Source organism: Centruroides vittatus, unplaced genomic scaffold (assembly GCF_030686945.1).
Source record: "Centruroides vittatus isolate TY-2023 unplaced genomic scaffold, ASM3068694v2 contig_7, whole genome shotgun sequence".
In the NCBI taxonomy this organism is placed as follows: Eukaryota; Metazoa; Arthropoda; class Arachnida; order Scorpiones; family Buthidae; genus Centruroides; species Centruroides vittatus.
In genome coordinates, this window is record NW_027122442.1 from 2,923,091 (window position 1) to 2,948,670 (window position 25,580).

Below are 25,580 nucleotides of genomic sequence, written 5' to 3' on the forward strand. Positions count from 1 at the left end.
TATTTATAATCTTGAATGACAGATGTTTTCATGGCATTGATAATTATTCTGTGATAATGCTAAAGAATCGGCATAAATTTTCACTGTGATAAGCATTATTGGCAATGCAATAATACAATTGTGTGTAGATTAAAATTGTCAGGATATATCAATGTCAATATCAACTCAATTATCAGTAATAAGACAATATGTTTAATAAAATCTCAGTGTGCTTTCTAATTGAAAACTGTGGTGTGATAAAATTTATAGCAAATTACATATAGCCATTGGGAAGATTTATGTTTAAATTTATTTACAGAAAATGAATGACTTATATTGTATTATTATAATATACTCAATATATGTAATATTGTGTAAAAATGAAATATCAATTTACTAGATAATGGCAAAAGTGTAACTGAAAGTTTTCAAACATTACAATTGTTAAGAACTGTAGTAAGATCCATTACACAAGTTTTAACAATTATTTCCAAGACTTTTCATTTTAAATATATAAAAAAATATAATAGCAAGATTCTATGTGATAGTTGGTCAATCTGACTAATTTCCCATATAAACTCATTCACATATATGTATTTTACCAAATACCACTGGCATAGCCAGGGTTTTGGTATGGGGGGCCTAGTAGAGGCTGTAATTTTCTGGGGAGGGGCACCGGGTTAACTGGGGGAGCTGTGCCCGCCCATGCCAAATACCTCAAACAAATAAAACTAACTGCTTTCTTAGAGATCAAGATGTAAAAAATATTCATTAAACTTTGAACTATAATGAAAACTTTTAGCCCATTTCAGAGATAGTCCTCAGGCTGCAAACCATAGTTGTTTGTAGTAACAAGATAAGAAGCAAAAATTAAATTTTGTTGCAGAAATATGACTAAGATTTAAAAAGTGAAAAAACAAAACTAATAATATTCTTTATATTGAACATTGCTTTTAGTCCATTTGATTATTACTAATTTTATGGAAACTAAACTTGATTTTGCACACTTCTTGCACTTATCTCCACTGCTGGATTTATTATTACATTTTGGATGCATTTTTGAAGCATTAATTGTAAAAGTTTATAAAAAATTGCAAACAATAGCAAAAAATGCCATTACTCCAATGTTACCAACTTTAATGACATCTCATGAGCAGTGATCCGAATTCACATGAAGATGAAAAATGACAATACCCAATAGAAATAAATCCACATTAATTATTTATTAAAAATTTATTATTTTTTTACTGGCTAAAGACTGACTTCAACACCACCTCATGACTGGCAAGAAGGCTTTAGAATTTACATGGGATTTAAATTTTAGATGTACTATCAAAGTATTCACAAGTCTGAAAGTTTGTACGTTGACTGTTCGTAAGTAGGGGAGCTCCTGTACTTATGCTAATTTTTTCTCCAAATATTTAATTATCCATTATAACTTTAATTTGAGTGCAAGTGTCAATGAAAATTTAAAAAAGAAAATATAAATATAAAAAATAATCTAATGATATCATTTACCATTTTGAAATTATTATTTTGGTGATTTTCATTGTCTAATAATTTATCAAAAATTAATGTTTTTGTTTTGATTTCAGCAATATTGAGCTTTTAAGTAATTCAAACTTGTTACCGTATTTTCTGGCGTATAAGACGACCCCTGACTTTTGAGAAGATTTTCCTGGGTTAAAAAGTTGCCTTATACGCCGGAAAATACGGTACTTTAATTATGAATTGTAATGAATACCAATAAAAAACGTTTTTCCGTGATCAAAATTATTTATTGTTTTATGGATATTTATTTTTTAATTAAAAATAAATAAATTTTATATAAGATATCTTGATTTAAATTACTAAAAATTTAGTGGTTTAAAATTTTTTTAATTAAAAATTTTTATTTATAAAATTGGTCCTGTAAAAATTGTAAATAATACACTTGAAACTAATTCGATTAAAATAAATAAAATAAAATTATGATAAGTATTTACTTATTTTCATAATTTTGTTGATTTCTATTTTTAAGATGCTATATTACTCAGTTGAAATACTAGATATTGTGTTCAGTATTTGTTCTGATAAGTTAGATAATGAATAAGGACTATTATGTATAACTCCTTAATTGTTTGGTTAAACAAATTCATTAAATAAGTCTTAGATTTAGGAAGAAAAAGTTAATTTTTGATACACAATAATGTGTGATCTTGTTTTGCAATGATAATTGAGATTTGACAAATATGGAATTGTGAGACTAAATTATTGGTATGTTCATAATGTCAAAAAAGTTAAATGAGAATGACATCATTGTTATTCTTACTTTTGTTGAACACTTTGACTGATATGTTTACATTCATTTACATGAAATGACTGCCTAAAAAAAATTCATACACTGAAGTGAATTTAGAAACATCAATATTACCAGAAGCCATTTTATTCACAATGTAATCTTTTTCCTTCATGAATTTTGTTAAAAGTTTTGTATTATAAACGACTCAACTGACCAGATAATATAATACAAAAACTCTTTATTAATATAACTAAACACTTGTATGTCCAGCTGGTTCTTTTAGCTACCACATCGCTGTTCGTTTTTGCTACACCCTTCTCTCAAACCTTATAACTCGCGTTGCTACTTTGGCACCTACACAATTACATTTAATGTTTATTTAAATCATCAACATATATTACAGGTTTATTTGAAATGTCATCAATATTGAGCATGCACATTGAGCAAAATTAAACTTTATGACTGATTTGTTAATAATTTGTTTAGATCATTCAGAGTTTTACAAATGTACTCCCTACCTTCTCTTGATTTATTTTCTGTAGAATGTTTCTTAATACCCAATACTCAATGTCAAATTAGAAGTTATTTGAATGTTTAGATGATATATTGATATATCTAAACAATAAATGACAAAGGAATTTAATGAAAGAAAATAAAGGAATTAAATTTTATATAAATTTTAAAAAATGCTTTCAATAATTCTACAGACAAATACCTAAATAAGGAGTTTCTCAAAAAGATTTTATCAAAATAACATTAAATGTTTTTCATTATAGTATATTATTTCCTCTAAATTTCAAATCTTGGGATTCATTTGCCAAAACTTGTATTTTGTTCCAGTGGTGTAGCGAACATAACTGGTGCCCGGGCACGACACTTTATTGGCGCCCCCTCCTCCTCCAGAAACACATATAGTTTGTCTTGGAGACCATTTGGGTGCCCCTCTGCGAGTGGCGCTCAGTGCATGATAGACCCCCTTGCACTCCCCCTCGCTACGCCACTGTTTTGTTCAAAAGCTTAAAGAATGTTGTTATTGCGTGTTTTATGATAGACTATTGATTATAATTAATACACGCATAAAATCATTTATAAAAATATTGATAATTAAATAAAAATAATCATTAAGAATATTTAACGTAATTTTGTTTTATAGATTTTAATTTAAGAATTGTAAATACTTTATTAATAATAATTGTCAAAAACTGTATACTTTATTATTTTTTGTAAAATTGTTAAATATTAATTAATCTATTATTATTTGTAAATTTTGTTTTTGTATATAGACCCTTATATGTATCTTTTCTTTTAAATATAGATATTAGTTCTAATTTTGACCACTTCAGGAAGGAAGAATGGTCGACAGTCATCCGAAATGCTATTCATTTTTTGGTTCTTGTTAACCATTTCACAGATAATAATATATCGTTCAATTTTATTGAGAATATTTAATGAGGTTGTAAAATATTCAAGTTTTATATTATATCTCTATAGTAAAACTCATTTTTTAATGTTTTGAGTTTTTTTCCAGGAATATTCCTATGAAATTTCAGAATATTCTCTTACATTTGCTGTAATTTATTTAGTTCTTTATATTGGTGAATTGTTTTTATCATGTTTTGCTGATGTCAAACCTGAATATTATATAGTATATGATGAATCTAAGGTTAGTTGAATATTAAGAAAATTGATAGTTTAATTTAAAAAAACTGAATTTTAATTTTTACATCAAGAAAAAATAATAAATAAATATTTTTTAATTAGAATAATTGTCCTGAAAAATATGCTTCATTTCTATCTAAAGTAACATTTTGGTGGTTTAATGGGTATGTATATAATATTTTAAGATAAAATATGTGTTCTTTTTATTTACATACTTTCTTGTTTATTTATATGTGAGGCATATTAGTTTCAAAAATAGATTAAGCCCATTTTTGAAAAAAAAATTAACTAAGCACCTGATCTTTTGTATTTTTCTGCTTTTTTCAGCCATCATTGTTATAAATTTCTATACTAGCCTCAAAACAGAAAGAAGAGATAAAAGGAAGATGAAAATTGAAGTTAGTTTTAAAATCAGTCACATTCATAGCCCTTTGTTTCAGATCCAGAAAAGATGGAGTTGGCTATTTTTGAAACTGTATGTCTCATATATATATATATATATATATATATATATATATATATATATATAAAATGTTAATGTTAATATAATAAAAATGTTTTATCATAATAGCGAGGTTGAGGCCGAAGTTTTTAAATGCAAAAATGTGTACGTCGGACGTTCGTTCGGCGCCACTTTCCTGTAAGCCTAGAAGTTTTACAATGGCATATAGAATGTCGAGCATGATTTCACTGACTTTCCAAACACCATTGTCAAACTTCTATGCTTACAGGAAAGCGGCACTGAACGTCCGACGTACAAGTTTTCATGTTTAAAACTTCGGCCTCAACCTTGCTAATAAAATATATATACATGGTTCAAAGGAAAATCTGTTTACTCCTATAACTTTTAACCTGTTATAGCATCGTGGACAGGGGTGCCAGTACATTGGGCACTTGGGCATGTGCTCCCCTTTGCTGTTGGGTTGCCCTTTTCTTAATCTCCAAGGGCACTCTTAAGTTTTCATTTTATTTTTAAATTAGTTACTTATTTTTATCACAGAAAACATTTTTACTGATAACAAAATTAAAATAAAACAAGCAATTATTTATTGTGACATTGTCACAATACTGGGCTACAATTTTTAATCATATTTTTAATTAATTTAATTTAAAATCTATGCTCTCCACCTCAAATTAGTAGTGTCTTGCTCCTGTACATCATACTTTTCCTGCTAGCAATAGAGTCATGTTGGTCTATCTAACTTCTTTCAGGGGAAAATTTTTGAATTAAAATAACATGACTTCTGGTCTAGACCGGAAATTCATATATAGTAATTGGGATCTCCTGCCCCTAATCTTTCCATATCTTTCTTGACTTTCATCTATCTAACTCTGTTCTTGAGATTAAGGAAGGATAGACTGGCAGAGGACGACAGTGGGAATTTATCAGTCTACAGTTTTTTTCAAATTGCAGCCCAATTATTTGTTATTAACCAAAAATTTGTTCTAGAGGGTTGGGATTGTTTGTTCAGTCAAGTAGTACAAAGATACAGCTGTATTTGATTAAAGTGATATATGCAGTAGCATCGAGGGTTTAATTAACTGTGTTAGTTAAGGGATACTTGATATATATATATACACGAGTATTCCTTACATCATACATACATTAATACAATATACAGTATATATATATATATATACTGTATATTGTATTAATGTATGTATGATGCTCTTTTTTATAGTCTGTAACCACATGCAATCCATTGAACATGATTTTAGCACCCCTAGTGGCAAAATACAGAACTAAAAAAATTAACTTGGAAACTAACAGATAGGCAAAATAAAAGAGCATCATTTATTTGGTACAAAATAATACTTGGTTTAGCAGAAGCACTTACTGGAGAGAGCAGAAAACACTAAGAAAGTAATAAACTTTTACACACAAAAGTACACAGATTGTAACACAAAGTTTATGAAGCACAGGTCAACTAACTTAGCAAAGTAATCTGTTGTAAACAATGTTTGAAGTGTGCAGCAACAGTGGCAATGAACATCACCTTGAACAGTATGCAGCATTGCAGGAATTACAGAATTATAGGAAGAATGCATTCCTTTAAATCTGTTGTGGTGGAAGATTCTGTAGCATATGTATACTTGATTTTTTAGGTTTCCCCAAAAGGAGAAGTTTATTGGTGTTAAGTTGTGTGGCCATTCCACATAACCACTGTATCCAATAATTCTGTTACCAAATGTCAGAAATTGATTTTCTGCTGCTTTCTTAGTTTTTCTGCTCTTTCTTGTAAGTGTGTCTGTTGAACTAAGTATCGTTTTGTACTAAATAAATGATGCTCTTTCATTTTTTGCCTATCTGTTAATTTCTGAGTTAATTTTCTTTAGTTCTGTATTTCACCATTAGGAATGCTAAAATTGCATTCAATGGATTGTGCATGGTTGCTTTCCTATAGATGCCAATTACTTTCATTGCATTATAACAGATGGTTTAAAGTTATAGGGGGTGAGTAGACTTTCCTTTAAATCCTGTACTGTACATAACTTTATAAAAACTAATTTTTGATATTTTCTTACATTTTGTTTAAAAGAAAATTTAACCAAAAATGTGAGAAGTAAATAACCAATAATGGATAAAAACTTTGATATAAACTTTGACTGCTTACAGAAACAAAGTCTACAGATATAGTTTTGCCTGCCTCTATTTAAATCATAGTTTTTAATATAGCTAACATTAGTTAGGGGTTGTTTATAATAATGTTCTGTGATGTTCACGCAAAATGTACATAGACTGACAAAGGAAACATGACAAGAATATTTAGCAACAATATTTTATTTCATGTATTTGAACAAGATCCTTATGGATTCCAACTCCAAAATCAACAATTGTAGCACAGCTTCTAATAATGATTAATGGCAGGAATGACAAAAGATATACCGTTTGTGACAAATAAGTACAAATGATAAGTACGATAAAATCCAACTTTCTTCTCCAACTCTGTTGAATTCTCCAGTTGCTGCCATTCGTGACCAGGAGCACCACATTCAATCTCTGTCCACCTTGAGGTCTGGACCAAAGAATGTTCTTCCTTTCTCTCAGTGGCCTTCAGGGCCTTTTTTATTTCATTGTTGTCCATGGCTCCAAGAATCAGTCATCATCATCCAAGGAAAAGAGTTAGAAAAGAAAGTTCTGTAAGCAAGAAGAAACAAAGAACAAAGGAGAGGACTAAAACTATACTTAAATTATTATATACAAAATGGCATACAGCCACAGTTCACATTGGAATGGAAAGAGGAATTATGACAAGTTGGATAAGGGTAGGGGAGGGGTTATGGAAACTTGGACAGACTGGGAGAGGGGTAGTAAAAATTTCAAGAAAAATGTGGACATAATTTATAAACAGTCTGTTATTTAACTTGTCTAAAGACAGGGAATTTTTAGCATAAAGGCTAGTATAAGATGTTTTTGAAAACAGGATAATACTTAAAAGTTAGTGAGGACCTTAACTGAACGAGGCTTTATTTCTATAATTGACTTTAAATGTGTATGATTATGAGTTGGTTATTATCATAAATATTTTTCTTGGATAATATTATAATATCATTCAAGAATAATGCATTAATAATTCATAATTATAATACAGAGAAATGGGATAAAATTTGCTTCTGTCTTGAATAAGATTGTAGTCATCAAATCCTGGTAATAAGGCTAATGACTATGTTATTTTACTGCTTATTATGCTATGTTATTTATATGCTTTGTTATTTTATTATTTATTTTTATTCACTGATATTTTTTTTCCATAGAATGATTTATCTTGGTTACAAAAAGCCTTTAGAACTGGATGATATGTGGTCATTAAGTTCAGAAAATAGAACAAGAGATGTTTCTATGAAATTTGATGAATATTGGATCCCACTGTTGGAAGAAAATATCAGGTAAATATTTTTAAAAATTTAATTATAAAAATAAATAAATAAATATATATACAGTTATTTACATTTATATAGTTACATTTTAATATATCTGTATAGGAGACATTCAAGTATTACACAAGCATTTGAGAGGGAAGGGATGAAAGAAAATCTTGATTGTTTATATGGAAAGGGAAGGATTCAATCATTGCTAATGTTAAATATTTCTAAGCTTTATTTAATATATTAAAAGATATGTAAAATTGTTATAAACATTAAGATTATACTGGTATTCAAAAAATATGGCTACTTTAACTATTCCACTTGTGTGAAATATTACTTCATCTCCTGGAAATTAAGTGATTCACAAAGTCATTATCGTCTACCTTTTCTTGCACTTGGCAAGAAAACTGAAACTGTTTGTCGTTGTTATTTTTTTTTACCATGTGCAGCAGCTAGAATCTATGGTTTCATAGACAGCTTTTTATGCAAAATTTTCCACACTGTCATCACTGGCATTTGTAGCTCTTGGAATACTCTATATATTGACTTCTTTGAATTGTGTGTGAATGTGTCTCTGACTCGCTCCATGTTATTTTCATTCACACCAGGACAGCCCCTCCAGTTTTGTGGACACAAGCAACCCATGGTTCTGAATTTCTTATTGTATGTTGCCTTTCTACTTGGTACTTGTTTATCATAAGTAGTTTGAAATTTCTGTTGAACATCTGTAGCATACTTGCTTTTATCAAATTTTAACACACACAAAGCATTCTCAGCACCAAGGTTGACATATTTGCAAGTAATATGAACTACAGGCCAAAGTTGGAAATTTCAAAGTTTCTCTTTCAATTGATAGACATATAAAAGTGATATCATTTGTACTCTTTGTTCAATAAGTTAAGTGTTACCATACTTTATGATATTCCAGGTCCTTGAGAGAATATAGAACTGTCAGTGCAAAGACTATTTTGGGCCCCTCTTTTTGAGACCCTACTTATACAAATAACGAAATGATATTGAAGTAGAAAAATAATCTAGAATAAATGTTAGCCCATGGCCAAAATTATTTTATTATTTGGAAAAAATAATCAGAAAATGGACAAGTTTGAAATGTTTTTTTTTCTCTGATGTGGCCCCCTAAAGCTCAAAGGTAGCAACTTGCTGCACCTCCCTCTCTTAGGGTCTGTGTATACTCTGTATTTAGGAAAGAGAGAAAGATATCAATGCAATGTTTACAATTGCTTATGTAGAAAGAGAGATCAAAATCATAGAAAACTTACTTATTTAATAGTTGAATGTCTTCAAATTAATTTTTTTATTTCATAAAAAATATGTATGTATGTTGTTTATTTGAAATTATAGTATAATTTTTATTTTAGGACAAAACCTAAGAATTATGAGAATGAAACTGCTATTAAGAAAATAAGTATTTTATATCCACTGATTAAAACTTTCTGGATTGAATTTCTATTGACAGCAATATTAAAATTAATTGCAAGTGTTCTAACTTTTGTAAATCCTTTGATATTAGAGTAAGTTAACAGTTTATTTTAATTTATCATCTATAATTATGTTTTTAAACTTAAAAATTTAATGTAAAATTGAATAATATTTTGAATATAACTTTAAATTTCAATGACAAAATATTTTATTTGATAAAAGTTCTTGTCAAAAATTGTATATGTCAGTGGTTCTTAACTGGTGTTCACCAAACATGTTACGAGTGTTCTACTAAACTACAAAAGTGGCAAACTATCTGAAACTATGATTGGACAAACTTTAGCATAAATTCTCAGTTTACAACACAGACAAGATGTAACTTGCATTTTGCAGTGAACTTCATTTGTTATCTTTTTCAAAGACAAGAAAATATTATCGTTTGTTATTTTGTAATAATAAATATTGTTAAATAAACATATATTACAGATTCTAACAACATAACATAAAATTAAGTATAAATTAAATAGCCTAATGAATACAGCTATAATAAATTTAAGGATTTATCATATCAGGGAACAACTAGATTAAATTTTTTACAGAATACCCTTTAATTATCCACAATCAAGTTTTAGAATGCATTTTGGGTATTTAGACTCCTCTTCACCCTACATCCATATAGAATGAAAAACAAAAATTTATCAAGACCATCATAAGTAGCAATTCTACACTATTTAATAAAAAATAAGTAATGTAATTTTATGTGGATAACCCACAATGGCATATACCCTGCAGAAAAAATGCAAAAATGAAAATAAAACCTTTATATTTATTTATTTATTTAAGTATACTGGTACAACCATGATACTGAAGAAAAAATACAAAAAATCATACAACATATCTATTAATACAAAACAAATATATACAACTTATAACTAAAACACAATATTAAATCAAAAATTAAATTCATTCTAAACCTAAAAGTGGGAGAGCTATCCAAAAAATAAAATAAATAAGGCCTAGTTTTCTGGTAATTATTTATCTTACCTAGAAAATGAAAAATAATCATGTTTTTATCTTCATGACTAGGTGCATAGATATACACAGGGCATTTCTACATTATCTTTATTCAAAATATCCTATAGGCCGATACGTGTTTTGGGCATAAGCCCCTCACCTGTCGGCATGACTTCCGGGATTTCTTGTAGGTGGTGTTGACACATATACATTCCGTTTAAAATTACATATTTACAGTTAAAATTGTTTGACAGTTAAATTACCATTATAGTTTAAGATATATTTACAATTAAAAGTAGTTAAGTTACAGTTAAGGGTTCTTGACTTTACATTGAATGTGTTCTGGCATATACTCTTGACATCTCAGAATACGCACGAAAAATAATCAGTTTAGTCTTTTATTCACAAATTGGATATTCTCTCAAATAACCAAAGGTAACTGCTGATTAAATAATGTGCAAACCACTCCCCAGGGTGCAATTAACATAAAATTACTAACAATTTTCACTATAAATTTAAAAGAAACACAAAAAACCACATTACCATAAAGCCAACATCACGAGATAAACAATTTAACCTTTTTAATAAAAATAAGCATTTTGAAAAACGAATTAGTATCAGATATTACTTTCCTAAAATTATTAAATGAAAAACAGGTAACAAAATTTTGTATACTTACCCTACCATATACCTTAAGCCTCCAGGGTAGCCATTGAAAACAAGATAATTACTGGTATGCAGTTAAGTTTCCATCTCATGCATTAAAATATTGTTTTTCCTGTTTCATTTCTGTTAAGAAATTATTGTAGATATATATATATATAAACAACCAAGCTCAACTATCCTACAATAGTCATAATTTCTAGGTTATTCAGACTGTAGTTTGGCTAACGATTAATAATCAATCTGAAGTAGGTGGTTAGGCCATTGTCTTATACAGTGGAATCCTAATAACTTGACACCTCCTGAAGAAAGCTAAGCATATTGAGTTATGCAGGTTGTTGAATTAATAAGGTTTTGGAAAATTTTAAATTTTAATAGTTGCTTTGTCATTAAATACGATACTGTATAGTGCAATTTGTCACACTTTTTGTGTTGTTTGACTTTCTTATTAAGTACATAAAGTTATAAATTATTATGATTACAATAAGCAGATTCTACAGTATTTAAAAAAATAATAAATAAATAAAAATCTCTACTATTTATTCTTATAATGTTAGAGTACAGAAAAAATTTGAACTTTAGAATTTAAAGTAAAATGAACAATTATTTATTGTCATCATCATAATGCCAGGCTGCAATTTTTAATCATCTTTTAATTTAAAAAATCATGTGACTTCTGGTCCTGACTGTAAGTTTGCATATAGTTAATTGGGATCTTTGGCTCCTGAACATTCCATATGTGGTCACGATTTTAGTAATGTCTTGTCCCTGCACATAATACTTCTTCTGATAACAACTGAGTAAAGCCAGTCAAATAGCTAACTTCTTTCTCGAGAAAGTTTTGAATTGAAATCATGTGACTTCCAATCCAGACTGAAGTTCATATTTTGTTAATAAGGGCCTTCAGCTCCTAATTCTTCTATACCTGGTCTTTAATTCTGTTTCTGAGATTAAAGGACAGACAGCAACAGACAATGCATGATGGCAAGAATGTATAGGTCTGCAATTTGAAAATTGTAATTCAGTCATAAGCATTGAATAATTCAATATATGCTGTTTAATTTTTGTGATTTTAATTTTTATTTATTTGTTGTTATTATTTTATGAAGATCTACTTATTATTCAATATTTAATAAATACTTAATTTTATAATAAAGTAGATTGTAGAGTAAAATTTCTCTTTTTAATTCTTGCAGTATGCTTATTGCATTTGTTGGAGGAAATGAGCCTTATTGGAGAGGTTTTGTTTATGCTGCAACAATGTTTTTTTCTTCAATGTTTGAATCATTTTTTAACAGCCAGTATGAATTTAAAATCTACACTATAGCAATGAGAATTCGATCCTGTGTTATATCTGCAGTTTATAGAAAAGTAATTAGTAATGTTGTGTATATATAAGCAAATTAAATATATTTATTTCTTTATTTGACAGTAATTATTATATTTTAATTAACCACAATTTTTTTAGTCATTAATATTATCTAATGATGCTAAAAGAGACTTCACTGTTGGAGAAATTGTTAATCTAATGGCAGTAGATACACAAAGAATGATGGATTATATTCAGTTAGTAAATTTATTATGGTCCACACCATTACAAATAGGAATTGCAATTTATTTGTTGTGGCAACAACTTGGAATATCAACACTTGGTGGTTTAGCTGTAATGATATTATTCATTCCTATCAATGGTGTGATAACTGCAAAGCTTAAACAATTACAGGTAAATTTGGAAATTTTAATAATATTTCTTTGATTTTTTTTTAAAATTATAATTGGATGTTTATAGTTATGATTAAAAATTGTAAATAATATACAGTACATAAAGTAAAATAATACAGAGGAAGTTTGTTAATCTGGGACAAGAGTGGTACCAGAATACTGGACTTTTTGTATTTTTATATCTGAATGTTGTAGATTTTGCTGTTCATTTTGTACCAGTGCATGCTGTCATATGTTTCTGATTTGCATACGTATGTTCTTTAATCAGTCTGAAGATGATACAGTACATAACTATACTGTGTTAAGATTGATTAAAAAACTTACAAAAACATAAATAAACAGATTATTGATTCAAATTCATATGGCTTATACATCACCAACTGCCGTAAATAATCAGGCTAACTTTTGGATATATACGATTAAAGATTATAAATAAACTAGCAGGTAGGCCCGGCATTGCTCGGGCAAAAGTAACGATAGCGAAGATTAAGATTATTACGTTATAGTCACAAAAGAAAAAGAGTAATTTCATCAACAAACTAAGTATTTCTAAAGAAACTTCGAATTTGAAAATCGAATGTTCTAATATTGTTTGATTTTCACGACGTGTTATGATTATATCGTTCGATTTTCATCGAATGAAGAAGAAAGATCGAGAACTAATCTGTTTAAATTTGAAAATCGAATGTGTTCTAACCAGTGCCGGATAAAGGGGCGGGCAAGCTGGGCGACTGCCCAGGGCGCCAAATTTTGAGGGGCGCCGATATAAAAATAAAATATTTTTTTACATTCATTATTTTTTTAGATTTTATAAATTAAAATTGATCATTTTTCATGAGACATCGATTTTTTTAGCAAGCAATAAATTGTTTTTTCTTTAATAATACCAAATAAAGGTCACAACGCTAATTATTTTATTATTGTCAACAGATAAAATAATATTACAATTATTCAAAGAAAACTATAAGGAAGTATAGTCAGAATTCATAATAACTCAAAAAAAGGATTAATAGACAAAAACAAAAATTTACTAATTAAAATAATGAAACCTAAGAATTTTTATGGCTTTTATCACACAACATTGATGCAGACAAATGCTTTTTAATCTCTAAAAAGTTTATTTTTATTTATTTTCGAAAGATAATTTGTAATCAGTATCACGTATCACAACAATCTACTCAAAAAATGGACGAGATCAAATTTATAAATAACAAATATCAACAAAATTATGAATAGTCAAAGTGATACTGGCGCCTGTCATACGCCTTAATAGTTAAATAACTTTGTCTTTCTGTAAACTTTGCATTAACAACACTTGCCGTGCTTTAAATAAATAAATTTTTTACACAGTTCTTTATTGTGTAATTTTGATTTTTTGCCTTTTTTTACTTTTTTTTTAATTTGCAGTAAATTTGTATATTCTTGTATGAAAGGGCGCCAAATTTTGTTTTGCCCGGGGCACTCAAAACCCTAGAACCGGCCCTGGTTCTAACATATTACTCTTTTTCTTTTTTTTTTTTCCAGAGCCCGTAAATCTTGCACGTTGCTTTCTCTTGTTCTCCATTGTTACTTAACACTTTGGTACTTAAATTTGGTACCCTAACTGTGTACCAAATTTCAACTTTAAACTCCTAACCGTTTTAGTGAAAATTAAGATTATTACGTTATAGTTAACCTTACCCATTTTCACAGAATGCAAGAATTAGGTCTCCCTGTTTCCAGACTAATTACAGAATTTTTAGATGGGTCTAAAAATATGTTCGATTTCCCACAAAAATGAAAAAAACTGCATCTGCGTCTTGCACGTTGCGTTCTCTTAACAATTCCATTGTTACGTAACACTTCTATTGTTGACACTTCTATTGTTGGCATTTCCATTGTTACTTAACACTTCCATTGCTACTTGACACTTCCATTGTTGATGGAAGTATTAAGCCTTAATCCTGTCCCTCTCCCTGTGGGGAGGAATTTCAAAAAATCTGTTCTTAGTGTGTGTTCTCGTGACGTACATAACTGTGTACCAAATTTCAACTTTCAACTCCTAACCATTTGGGCTCTGTGCTGATTATTATTATTATTATTATTGTGTTGGGTTAAGTGAGAGATACTCGGTTAACACCGGTGGCTGTGTACTATGCCGGACCAAAGTCAAGGCATAGTAACCAAAACAGAAATTAAAGAAGTGTATCAGTGTGTGTGTCTGTATTCAGGAATTTTCTCACAATATGACATGTATTCAATATAGTGGCCTTCTGTAGTGTGATGTATGTGTTTCTATTCAATTGTAACGTGCCCAGGCTTTTGTGTAGTGTGTGTGGTATGATACCTGTAGAGGAGAGAACAACAGGTACAATAAGCACCCTATCCATCCTCCACAGATGCCTTATTTCCTGGGCGAGTTCTGTGTACTTGCTAATTTTTTCAGCACATGCGTTTTGTATATTGTGAGTGTTTGGAATGGATATGTCTATAATGTATGTGATTTTATTGTGTTTGTCAATGAGTGTTGTCTGGTCTGTTGTGGTAAATTGTTTTTATCTGTGATTATGGCTCTGTCGTAGTACATTTTGTGCGTGTTGTTTTCCAATACTGTCTGTGGAATGTATTTGTAGTATGGCTCGTGGGTGTCTACTAATTTGTGTTTCTTTACAAGCTCTTGGTGTATTATATTTGCTATTTGATTATGTCTGTGTAGATAATCTGTCTGTGCCAAGAGCTTGCAACCAGAAGTGATGTGTTGTATAGTTTCTGGCATGACGTGACATTTTCTGCATGTGTCATTTGTGAGTGTTGTATCTTTGAGTATGTGTTTTCTGTAGTTTTTAGTATTTATGACCTGATCCTGTATGGCAATCATGAATCCTTCCGTCTCCCCAAAGAGGCATCCCCGAGCTAACCAGCTGTTTGACGCAGTTTTGTCAACAAAATCATGGGCCAGATCATAAGGATGCCTGCCATGGAGTGCCTTTCGAGCCCACGATTGCTTAATGGTGTCTATGCTTTTTATATGTTGTGTTGTGTCCATATTATGTGAGTGTAAGTTTAATGGTGTGTTATTTGAGTCTGCTAGAGTTACTGCTTTATGTAATTGTGATGTTTCTTGTTTTTTGTAGAAAAACTCTCGCAGTGACTGTATTTGTTTGTAGTGAAGGTTAACTATGTCAATCAGGCCACGTCCGCCATCTTTACGTGGAAGGGTTAATCTTTCTGTGGCAGATTTAGGATGATGTTGTTTATGCTTAGTAAGTGTTGTTCTTGTTTTCCTTTGGAGTTGCTCAAGATCAGTGTGAGTCCAATGTATAACTCCAAAAGAATATGTGAGTATTGGGATGACATATGTGTTTATTGCTTTAACTGTGTGTTTTGCATTTAATTGTGTTCTGAGAATAGCATTTAATCTACTTTGGTATTCTTTAATTAATCTTTGCTTTATTTGTGTATGTTCTGTTAGTTTGGCCTGTTGGAATCCTAAATACTTGTAGAACTCGCCCTCTTCCATGGATTCAATAACATCTCCATTTCCAAGTGCAAAATCTTCTTTCTTCAGGATTCCTTTTTCTATGTGAAGTGTTTTGCATTTATCTAGGCCAAATTCCATTTGTATGTCGTTGGTGTATGAATGTGTGATTTGTAGGAGTTGATGAAGTTGTTTTTGTGTGGATGCATAAAGTTTTATGTCATCCATGTACATGAGATGTGACAGTGTATACTGTGTTGTTTTTTCATGCCTGATATTGTAACCATATTGCGTGTTGTTTAAAATGTTGGATAATGGATTCAAGGCTAGGCAGAACCAGAGAGGACTCAAGGAATCTCCTTGAAAAATTCCTCGCCTAATAAAAATTTGGTTTGTTTGTATGGAAGTGTTACTAACCCTGAGATGTAGTGTTGTTCTCCAGTGCTGCATAGTGTTTTGAAAGAATGCAATGAGTGATGGATGTATTTTGTACATGTGTAGAATATGTAGCAGCCAACTGTGTGGAACACTGTCGAATGCTTTTCTGTAGTCTATATATGCCATGTGTATGTTTCTGTGTTGTCTGTGTGCTTGCCGTAGAATGACTGAATCTATGAGTAACTGTTCTTTGCATCCCCTGTGTTTCTACGACAACCTTTTTGTTGTTCTGTTAGAATGTCGTGTTCTTCAACATGTTTGTATATTTTGTTTGCAATACAGGATGTCAATAATTTGTAGAGTGTTGGAAGACATGTAATTGGTCTGTATTGTGTGGGGTCTGTGTTATTGTTGTTTTTAGGTTTCATGTAGGTGATGCCCTGAGTAAGAAAATTTGGCATGTCTTCGTGGATTGATGATGATGTGTGTTAGATGTTTAGCTAGTTCCTGGTGCAGTGATGTAAACTTTTTGTACCAGAAATTGTGAATGTTGTCTACACCAGGTGTCTTCCAGTTGTGTGTTCTGTTAACAGTGTATTGGAAATCATGTATGTTTATTTCAACACAGGGCATAGTTGGTATGTTGTGCAAGTTTCTGTTCTCCTCCTCGATCCAGCCTGCATCAGCATTGTGCGTGACAGCACTGGACCAAAGAGAAGACCAATATGTTGTGAGTTGTTCTTCTGTTGGTGTGCCACTGTGCTGTGTATCAGTGTTTGCTTTGTTATTAGTTTGTCTGTAAAAGAGTTTTTCATTGTTTGTAAATAATTTATTTTGTTGTTTTCGTAGTGTACATGTTTTGTAACGTTTGAGTCTACGTGCTTTGGCAGCAAGTTTTTGTTTTAGTGTATCAATGTATTCTGTAATGCGTGTGTTGTGATGTTCATGTTTTGTGTGTGTTTTTATTTTCTTGAAAATGTTTTTGAGCTGTTTCCTTAATTTGGGTGTTATGTTGTTTTTAGTGTATTGTGTTAGCCTGCCTAATTGCTGTCTAATGTCATTTATTTGTGTTTCTATTCTTCTCTGCCAGGCAGGCTTGTGATAGAATTGTGTTTTCTGTGTATTTGTCTGTGATTGTACTTTCAGTCCATGTTGTGTCACTACTGTGACTGCCCCAGCATAAACTAATGTATGGATGTCTGCGAGTGTAGAAATTGAATGAATGTAGTGTGGTAGTAAGCGAGTGTTTACATAATTTAGTGTTTTTCCTACTTCTTTTGACATGTTGATCTTTGGTATTCGTGGTCGTTGTGTGGGATCTGTACCTGTATATTTAGTGAGTGTTTCCTGAAATATAAGTGAGAGCGTATTAACTAAATCCATGTCTATGTTATCAGTGATGGATGAGGAAGTGTCTGTAGTATCATTAGTGGTAATTGTTGTATGTGTGTTATTATCAATGCTTGTTGCTGGATTATCCTGACAGGTTACATGATCTTCATTAATGTTAGATGTTTCTGTCTGTTGATGTATTTGATCAGCAACCTGTTGTTTGATAAGTTCAAATGTTGTTTGTGGAATAAGGTTGTTGTGTATAACTGTTCTTTTTTGATCAACAACCCTTTGTTCGGTGACAGTGAGGTGAGGATACTGTTGTGTGAATCTATGGTATAGTTGTTGTCTGTATGCTGTCATGTTTGTTTCGAGTTTTGTGATCGTGTAGTAAGTACGGATGATAAACTCGTTCATTTCTACCGTCCATTTCATCCGTTGGCGTGGTTTTCCAGCCTTTGTGGTCTGCGGATGCATTGCCACAGAAACACCAAGGCTGGGTTGGTTCCTCACATCTGTTGAGGGCATTGCAGTAGCCATGCTTGGGCCGGTGCTGCTTTCGCCACCGGTAACCAAGGGAGACTGTGGCCTATTTTTCGAACGTGAGCCTCTGCCTAACTCACGAACGCGGACCTTGTTAACCCGGGCGACGTCCGAGCCGGTATCACATTTAGATCTGGTTACTACCATGATACGTATCTCCACAGAATGTGGGTGTGTGGTCACTCTTAGCTTCATTTCTCCCCATAGACCTTACTGGCATGGGTGTCCCTACCAGGAGCTTGTGCTCCAGCCTGCATTGCCCTATGGATCAGTAAAATTACTGGGCTCTCCCACCACGACCAGGTGGTGACCATGGGAGAGTTATTATTATTATTATCATCATCAACTCGTCTCGATTATATATATAGATTTGGCAGTTGAGGTAGGCGTTAGGTGCCATCTTTTATTAAAATTAATAATTATAATAATTTAAATAATTTAGATTAAACTGGAAGAAAAGAATCAGCCCGAAGTGGGACTCAAACCCATAACTCCCGCAACCGCACGGTAAGCGGGAGTTGCGGGTTTGAGTCCCTCTTCGGGCCGATAATTATTATAGTATTTTAAATATATTGTTTCATTTTCAGTTACGTTTGATGAAAGATAAAGATAAACGTATAAATATAATGAATGAAATATTAACTGGAATAAAAATATTGAAATTGTATGCATGGGAAGAGTCATTTCAAAAAAGTGTCATGGATATTCGAAATAGAGAAATTAAAGTTCTTAAAACACAGTCATACTTAAATTCTTTTATAATGTTTTTCTTTACCAGTGCACCATTTCTGGTATGTTTTATTTTTTTTGTTTTAATTACAATTATTTGAATAGAATAATAATAAAATAAACAAATTTTATTTTAGGTTGGTTTGGCAAGTTTTACAATGTTTGTTTTTATAAATTCTGAAAATGTTTTGGATGCAAATCGAGCATTTGTTTCACTAACGTTATTTAATATTCTTCGTGTACCTTTAGCATTTCTTCCCATGTTAATAACTTTTACAGCAATGGTGATTATTTTAAGTATTAATTTTTCCTGTAATAAATTAAGTTGAATTATATTAATAATTATATAATTGATTATTATAGTTTATTGTATCTTTAAGAAGAATCAATCGTTTTCTTCAATGTAAAGAATTGGATCTTGATGCCATTGGTCATGATGAGCATGAAGGTTTATTTAGATTTTATTTGAATTAAATCATGATGAATATTTTATGATAAGAATTTATGTTTTTACTGTATTAACTTCAATGTAGATAACCGAATCGTCATAGAAGATGCTGCATTTAGTTGGGAAGATTCTAAGCCAATGTTAAAAGATATTTCTATACAAATCAAATCTGGATCACTTGTGGCCATTGTTGGACAAGTAGGATCTGGAAAATCTTCTTTTCTGTCAGCACTTCTTGGAGAAATGGAGAAACTGAAAGGTCGAGTCAACATTAAAGTAATTTTTTTTTTAACTTATTTAATTTTAAGGTAATTTTTAAAATTGATTTTTATATTCGAATTTGGTTTATTTTCAAGGGTACCCTTGCTTATGTGCCTCAGCAGGCATGGATACAAAATACCACATTAAGAAACAATATTCTATTCACAAAACACTATAAAGAAAATAAGTATAACAAAATTCTTGAAGCCTGTGCTCTTAAATCTGATTTAGAAATGTTACCAGCTGGTGATCTTACAGAAATTGGTGAAAAGGTAGACAATATTTTTAATTAAGATAAACTAAAATTTTTAATTAATAACTGATATTATAAATAAATATCAAACAATGGGATCGGTTATTATAAATGTTAAAAACAATAATCTCTAAAAAATTGTAAATTTCTTAAAAATAAACAAGTTTAAAAGAACTCTTTTTTATCCGATTTCGAAATGAATTAAAAACTGAGATGGACACCTTAAAAATTTGCAAATATTTCTTATTTTATTATCCAAATGCATTTCACAATCACTTGCCTCTTCAGTGGACACTACACCTTTACATCACCAGTACATTTATATTCTACCAAGCTGTCCCAGCATGCATCTACAGATACACCATTATTTAAATTGATAACATTTGCATAACCTTTGATGCAATAATGTTCAACGATGCGTCTCGTTACAATGTTTTTTATTTTATACAATATCTTTATATTATTTCTATTTATAATACAATTTTTAGTAGGTGAACAGAGAAATAGATTGAGTAAAGGCATTTATGTGGTGAATAAAGGAGTTGTTGGGCATTCAAGGAATCCTTTGGAAGTAGCAGGAGTCGTCTACAGATTGATGTGTACATGTGCAGAAAGTAAAATCTATGTCGGTGAAACAGGAAGACAGCTTGAACAGCGGCTAAAAGAACATGAAGTGGCAATCCGACTAAAAAGAACTGAATCCCTGTGGCATCAACATTGTAAAAATAAAAATTGTATTATAAATAGAAATAATATAAAGATATTGTATAAAATAAAAAACATTGTAACGAGACGCATCGTTGAACATTATTGCATCAAAGGTTATGCAAATGTTATCAATTTAAATAATGGCGTATCTGTAGATGCATGCTGGGACAGCTTGGTAGAATATAAATGTACTGGTGATGTAAAGGTGTAGTGTCCACTGAAGAGGCAAGTGATTGTGAAATGCATTTGGATAATAAAGTAAGAAATATTTGCTAATTTTTAAGTGTAATTTTGCAAGTTTCTTAACAATTCCATTGTTACGTAACACTTCTATTGTTGACACTTCCATTGTTGACATTTCCATTGTTACTTAACACTTCCATTGTTACTTGACACTTCCATTGTTGATGGAAGTGCAAAGTGCAAAGTGCAAAAACTGAGATGGACACCATCTCAGTTTTTAACTCGTTTCGAAATCGGATAAAAAAGAGTTGTTTTAAACTCGTTTATTTTTAAGAAGTTTACAATTTTTTAGAGATTATTGTTTTTAACTGATATTATCTTAATTTTATATGGAATGAATGGTTTTATAGAAGGAAAACGGAGACTGAAAGCCAAAAAGATTTTATTTAGAGTATGAATATATTCCAACCTCAAATTAAACTTCAGTTTTTTAAATATGCACTTATAGAAATTAAATGAGTGAGTTAATTGTACTATCTTCATATGTAGAAAAGTTAAGATTGCCATTTTTCTACATCATCTGACCTGCAATTATGGCAAAGGAAAAAAAAAAGTAAATTACAGGAAACTAAACAAGGAGATTTATATTATTATATAGAGTAGAAGCTCATTAATGCAGTGCCTGTGGGAACCAAAGTAATGTCAGATTATTGAACATACTGAATTACTGGACATTTTTGAATTTTCCCAAAATTTGATAAGTTACACGTGATTTAAATGTTGCAGACAAATGTTGCATTTTTTCCTCTTGACTGTTCATTTGGGGACTGAATAGAATAACCATAGAAAAATGTTCTTATATATACATTCAGAGCTTTCTTTTTCTCTTCTTTTCTCTTCTTAGAACAACCTTGGACATGTGGTATCATCTTTTTATATTCCTTTCATCCAGTGGCGTAGCAAACATAACTGGCACCCGCCACTTTATTGGGCCCCTCTTTCCCCTCCAGAAACATATATAGTTTGTCTTGGAGACGATTTGGGCACCCCTCTGAGAGTGGCGCTCGGTGCATGATACACCCCTTTGCACCCTCTTCGCTACGCTACTGCTTTCATCTAACGCAAGCACTTGCTTCTATATTTATTCCTTCAATCTTCATTGTTATATTAAATATCTAAATATTACAATTTATTTTCCAGACATGTACTGTATATACAAGATTCACAAAATCCTTACATGTTCCCAATATGAAAGATCTGATATCTGACAGATGTCACTTATAGATGGTACATGTTGAGTGAAAAATGAAAAGTATTTGAAATTCATAGAATTGTAAGCATTACTATTCCACTGTTACAATGTTAAGGGTAGTATTTGCATAATTATTGTAACTGAAAGGAACTGTGTTCCAAAGCTTCACATTTTTAAACAGAAGTGGCAATAGGATTTGTGAGGTCCTAGGCAAAATTTACTTTTGAGGACTATGCAATGGAATGGAAGTAGAGAATAGATTTATTTAGTTCTTGCAAATATTGTTATAAATTTACACCATTTGAACAGCAAAAGACCTCACACTCACTGAAACTCATCTGCCATTCCACCATGTTACTCTGTTTATGCTGATGTATGACGCACAACCTGCCTCTCGGTCTTTTTTTTTTTTGCTTGTACGTCCGTACACATCTATGGAGCTAATTTAGGTTACACACATTACCCCTACGCAAGTCCCTAGTCCCTAATTGTAACTGATTTAGAACCAGCATGCACGTTAGTCTTCGCATTGTAAAATGACATTGTGCATGCGTCAGGAACTTCTGTTCGAACAAACCTGACCTGCCGTCCGGGTCAGCGATTTTGTAAAGGTGGTAACACTAGTTGGAAGATAATTTTAATAAAACTATTTAAAATATATGCTCTCCACCTCAAATTAGTAGTGTCATGCCTATGTACTGTACATCATACTTTTCCTGCTAGCAATAGAGTCATGCTGGTCTATCTAACTCCTTTTAGGGGAAAATTTTTGAATTGAAATAAGATGACTTCCAGTTAGTACCAGAAGTTTGTATATAGTTAATTGGGACCTCCTGTTTTTAAGCTTTCCATATCTGGTCTTGACTTTCATCTATCTAACTGTTCTTGAGCTTAAGGAAGGATGGACAGATGGATGACAGTGGGAATTTATAGGTCTACAATTTTTTTCAAATTACAGCTGAAATAAAAATGTGTATATAAACAAATAACTCCACTATCTCGATTGTTTAATTAAAACAAGACAATCTGCTGAATTATTAAGATAATAATTAGATAGAGAGTAATTTGTCTAGAGGTAGGCAGTTAGGTTGCTATCTTGTGTTAATTTTAATATTTATAAATCCATGCACAGAAAGCTAGAACTTCTTTAATTAAAATGGCCAAAAACGTTTGTTCTCTTATCTAATGGACTTAAAAAACTGCTATAGAAAGAGTGAACGGTTTCTGTGAAACTTATTTAATATTTATAATAAATTCATTTTTAATTTAGAATTTCTGAAAGAAAAGTTAGCTGGCTGAGTGCTGTTGAGGAGGGCTGTGGGTGATTAAGTCATCCCCAGTTGGCACTGTGAGTCACATGTATGATTGTATCTAAATTAATAGTTCTGGAAGTGTTGGATGATTTAAGTAGCATAATTTGCAATGCATCTGTATGGTAAGCAGGAGTTGTGGGTTCAAGTCCCACTCCAAGCCAATTCTTTTCTAGACATTCTAAATTAAAAATTAATTTTTTATAACTATTAAATTGTTTAGCTAAATCATTTTCAATACACAAAATTGCTAGGTTATTTAGGCTGGCCATCTTTATACCAAGCCCCCTGACTAGAGTCCAGTCAGTCACTATCATGTGGGGACCATGCTCTCAACACTTCTTTTGCTGTGCTATCAACCATAATAAATGGAATGTCCCAACTGTTCCTAATAATCTAAATACACTCTTGAATAGTTTTTATACATTTCTTTCATTTAAGCTTTAGTCTGTACAAGCCAAAGTTTCTGTTGCATAAACAGTAAAGAATGTCTCTTAACAGGAAAAAACATGCACTAATTCTATCTTCAAATCTCTTTAAAGAGCAGAAAAAAATGAAAATATGGTGTAATTCTGGTTTTGCCCTCCACAGACATTATACAGTAGGATGATTCCTTTATTGGCATCTGGATTAAAGAGTTCCTTTATAACAAAGTGAATGTTTATAATATGTTCCCTTTTTAATGTCTCCTTCCAAGGTCTGTAACATATATGATTTACATATATATCATACATCACTCTATGTCTACAAATCAGATAAATCATATATGATTTATCTGATTTGTAGACATAGAGTGTACATAAACCATAGACATAAAGTAGACATAAAGATTATAAACTTTAATAATATATATCATAGAATGTAATACCAGTATGATTATATTTATTAAATTGCCTAAGAATCGGTTTGTTAAATCATATATATTGTAAACTGAAAATAATAGTCTATAAATATATTGAAAAAATTTTTTATAATCCATAAATTAGTTGAAATAATGAACTATGTAATTATATAATATTACACATATTCTAAATTTGAATTAAATTTAGGGTATAAATTTGAGTGGTGGACAGAAGCAGCGAGTAAGTCTAGCTAGAGCTGTTTACAATGATGCTGACATATATTTATTTGATGATCCACTAAGTGCCGTTGATTCTCACGTTGGTAAACATATTTTCCAAGAAGTTTTCGGTCCAAATGGCGTTTTGAAGGAAAAGGTATTTTTATATATTTTGATACTTTAAATGGAGACTGTTTTTGATTTAATTAATTCTTACAATGGAGGAACAAATTAGTTACATAATGTTATTAAATATATATAAAAAATAAATTATCACAAGAATTCTAAAGATTTAGAGAAGAAGGAGAAAATCTTAAATAAAGTAGTTTTTGACATGTCGTCATTTTTCAAATGATTATACTTGAAATCTTCTCCTAGTACTAAACATTTTAGTTGGTTTACCACTTGACAAGATCCAAACAAATGTATTAAAAGATTCTCTGCCTCTTTACTATTGCAATAACTACAAAACTTCTCTCTTGATATATTTATCCGATAGCCCTTTAACATAATCCGAAATCTATTAAGTCTAAGTTGCATAATGAGGCTTTTCGTGGAAAAATTAGTTTCACAGTTTAAGTAGTTTTTTGTACACCAACCCTGGCGCATTTCGAACAAATTCACTCGTTTAGCTGAAGTAGACGATATATCCTGATTCCACAGTTGGTCTGACTTAGTTTGAATTATATCATTTAAGTGAGTTCTCAACAATGAAGCTGATCGTGTTGAAAACAAAAAGGAGTAGCCCAAGCTATCAAAAATATTCTTAACTGAAGCAGGCCAACTTTTCTTATCAGGTTTGACTGCTGTTAGCAAAACATTATAAGTAATTTGGCGCAAGTCATATGAGGGTAACTCCATAACTTTTGACCAAAACAGAAGAATAGTCTTGACAAATTTCAATTCCAATGGAGGTCTTCCCAATTCAAGACGAACTGCAGAGCTTGAAGCTGAACGCTCTATTTTAAAAAGTCTCTTAAAATATTTCATCTGTACTTTTTCTAGTTTAGACAGAAACTCCAGTCCCCAGACTGGAAATAA

General features: G+C 30.9%; 1 protein-coding gene across 1 annotated transcript in view; it reads left to right on the top strand.

Annotated features, from left to right (window-relative positions):
* The window catches only part of LOC136980486 (multidrug resistance-associated protein 1-like), a 46,405-nt gene that overhangs the window by 7,417 nt on the left and 13,408 nt on the right, over positions 1-25,580 (top strand). Inside the window, exons 4-16 of the mRNA XM_067276610.1 lie at positions 3,576-3,713; positions 3,789-3,923; positions 4,022-4,083; positions 7,676-7,807; positions 9,166-9,318; positions 12,100-12,274; positions 12,372-12,626; positions 18,923-19,126; positions 19,202-19,348; positions 19,428-19,512; positions 19,598-19,788; positions 19,869-20,045; positions 24,529-24,696. Of these exons, the coding sequence (XP_067132711.1) occupies positions 3,576-3,713; positions 3,789-3,923; positions 4,022-4,083; positions 7,676-7,807; positions 9,166-9,318; positions 12,100-12,274; positions 12,372-12,626; positions 18,923-19,126; positions 19,202-19,348; positions 19,428-19,512; positions 19,598-19,788; positions 19,869-20,045; positions 24,529-24,696 (2,022 nt within the window). The remainder of the gene's footprint in view (positions 1-3,575; positions 3,714-3,788; positions 3,924-4,021; positions 4,084-7,675; positions 7,808-9,165; positions 9,319-12,099; positions 12,275-12,371; positions 12,627-18,922; positions 19,127-19,201; positions 19,349-19,427; positions 19,513-19,597; positions 19,789-19,868; positions 20,046-24,528; positions 24,697-25,580) is intronic.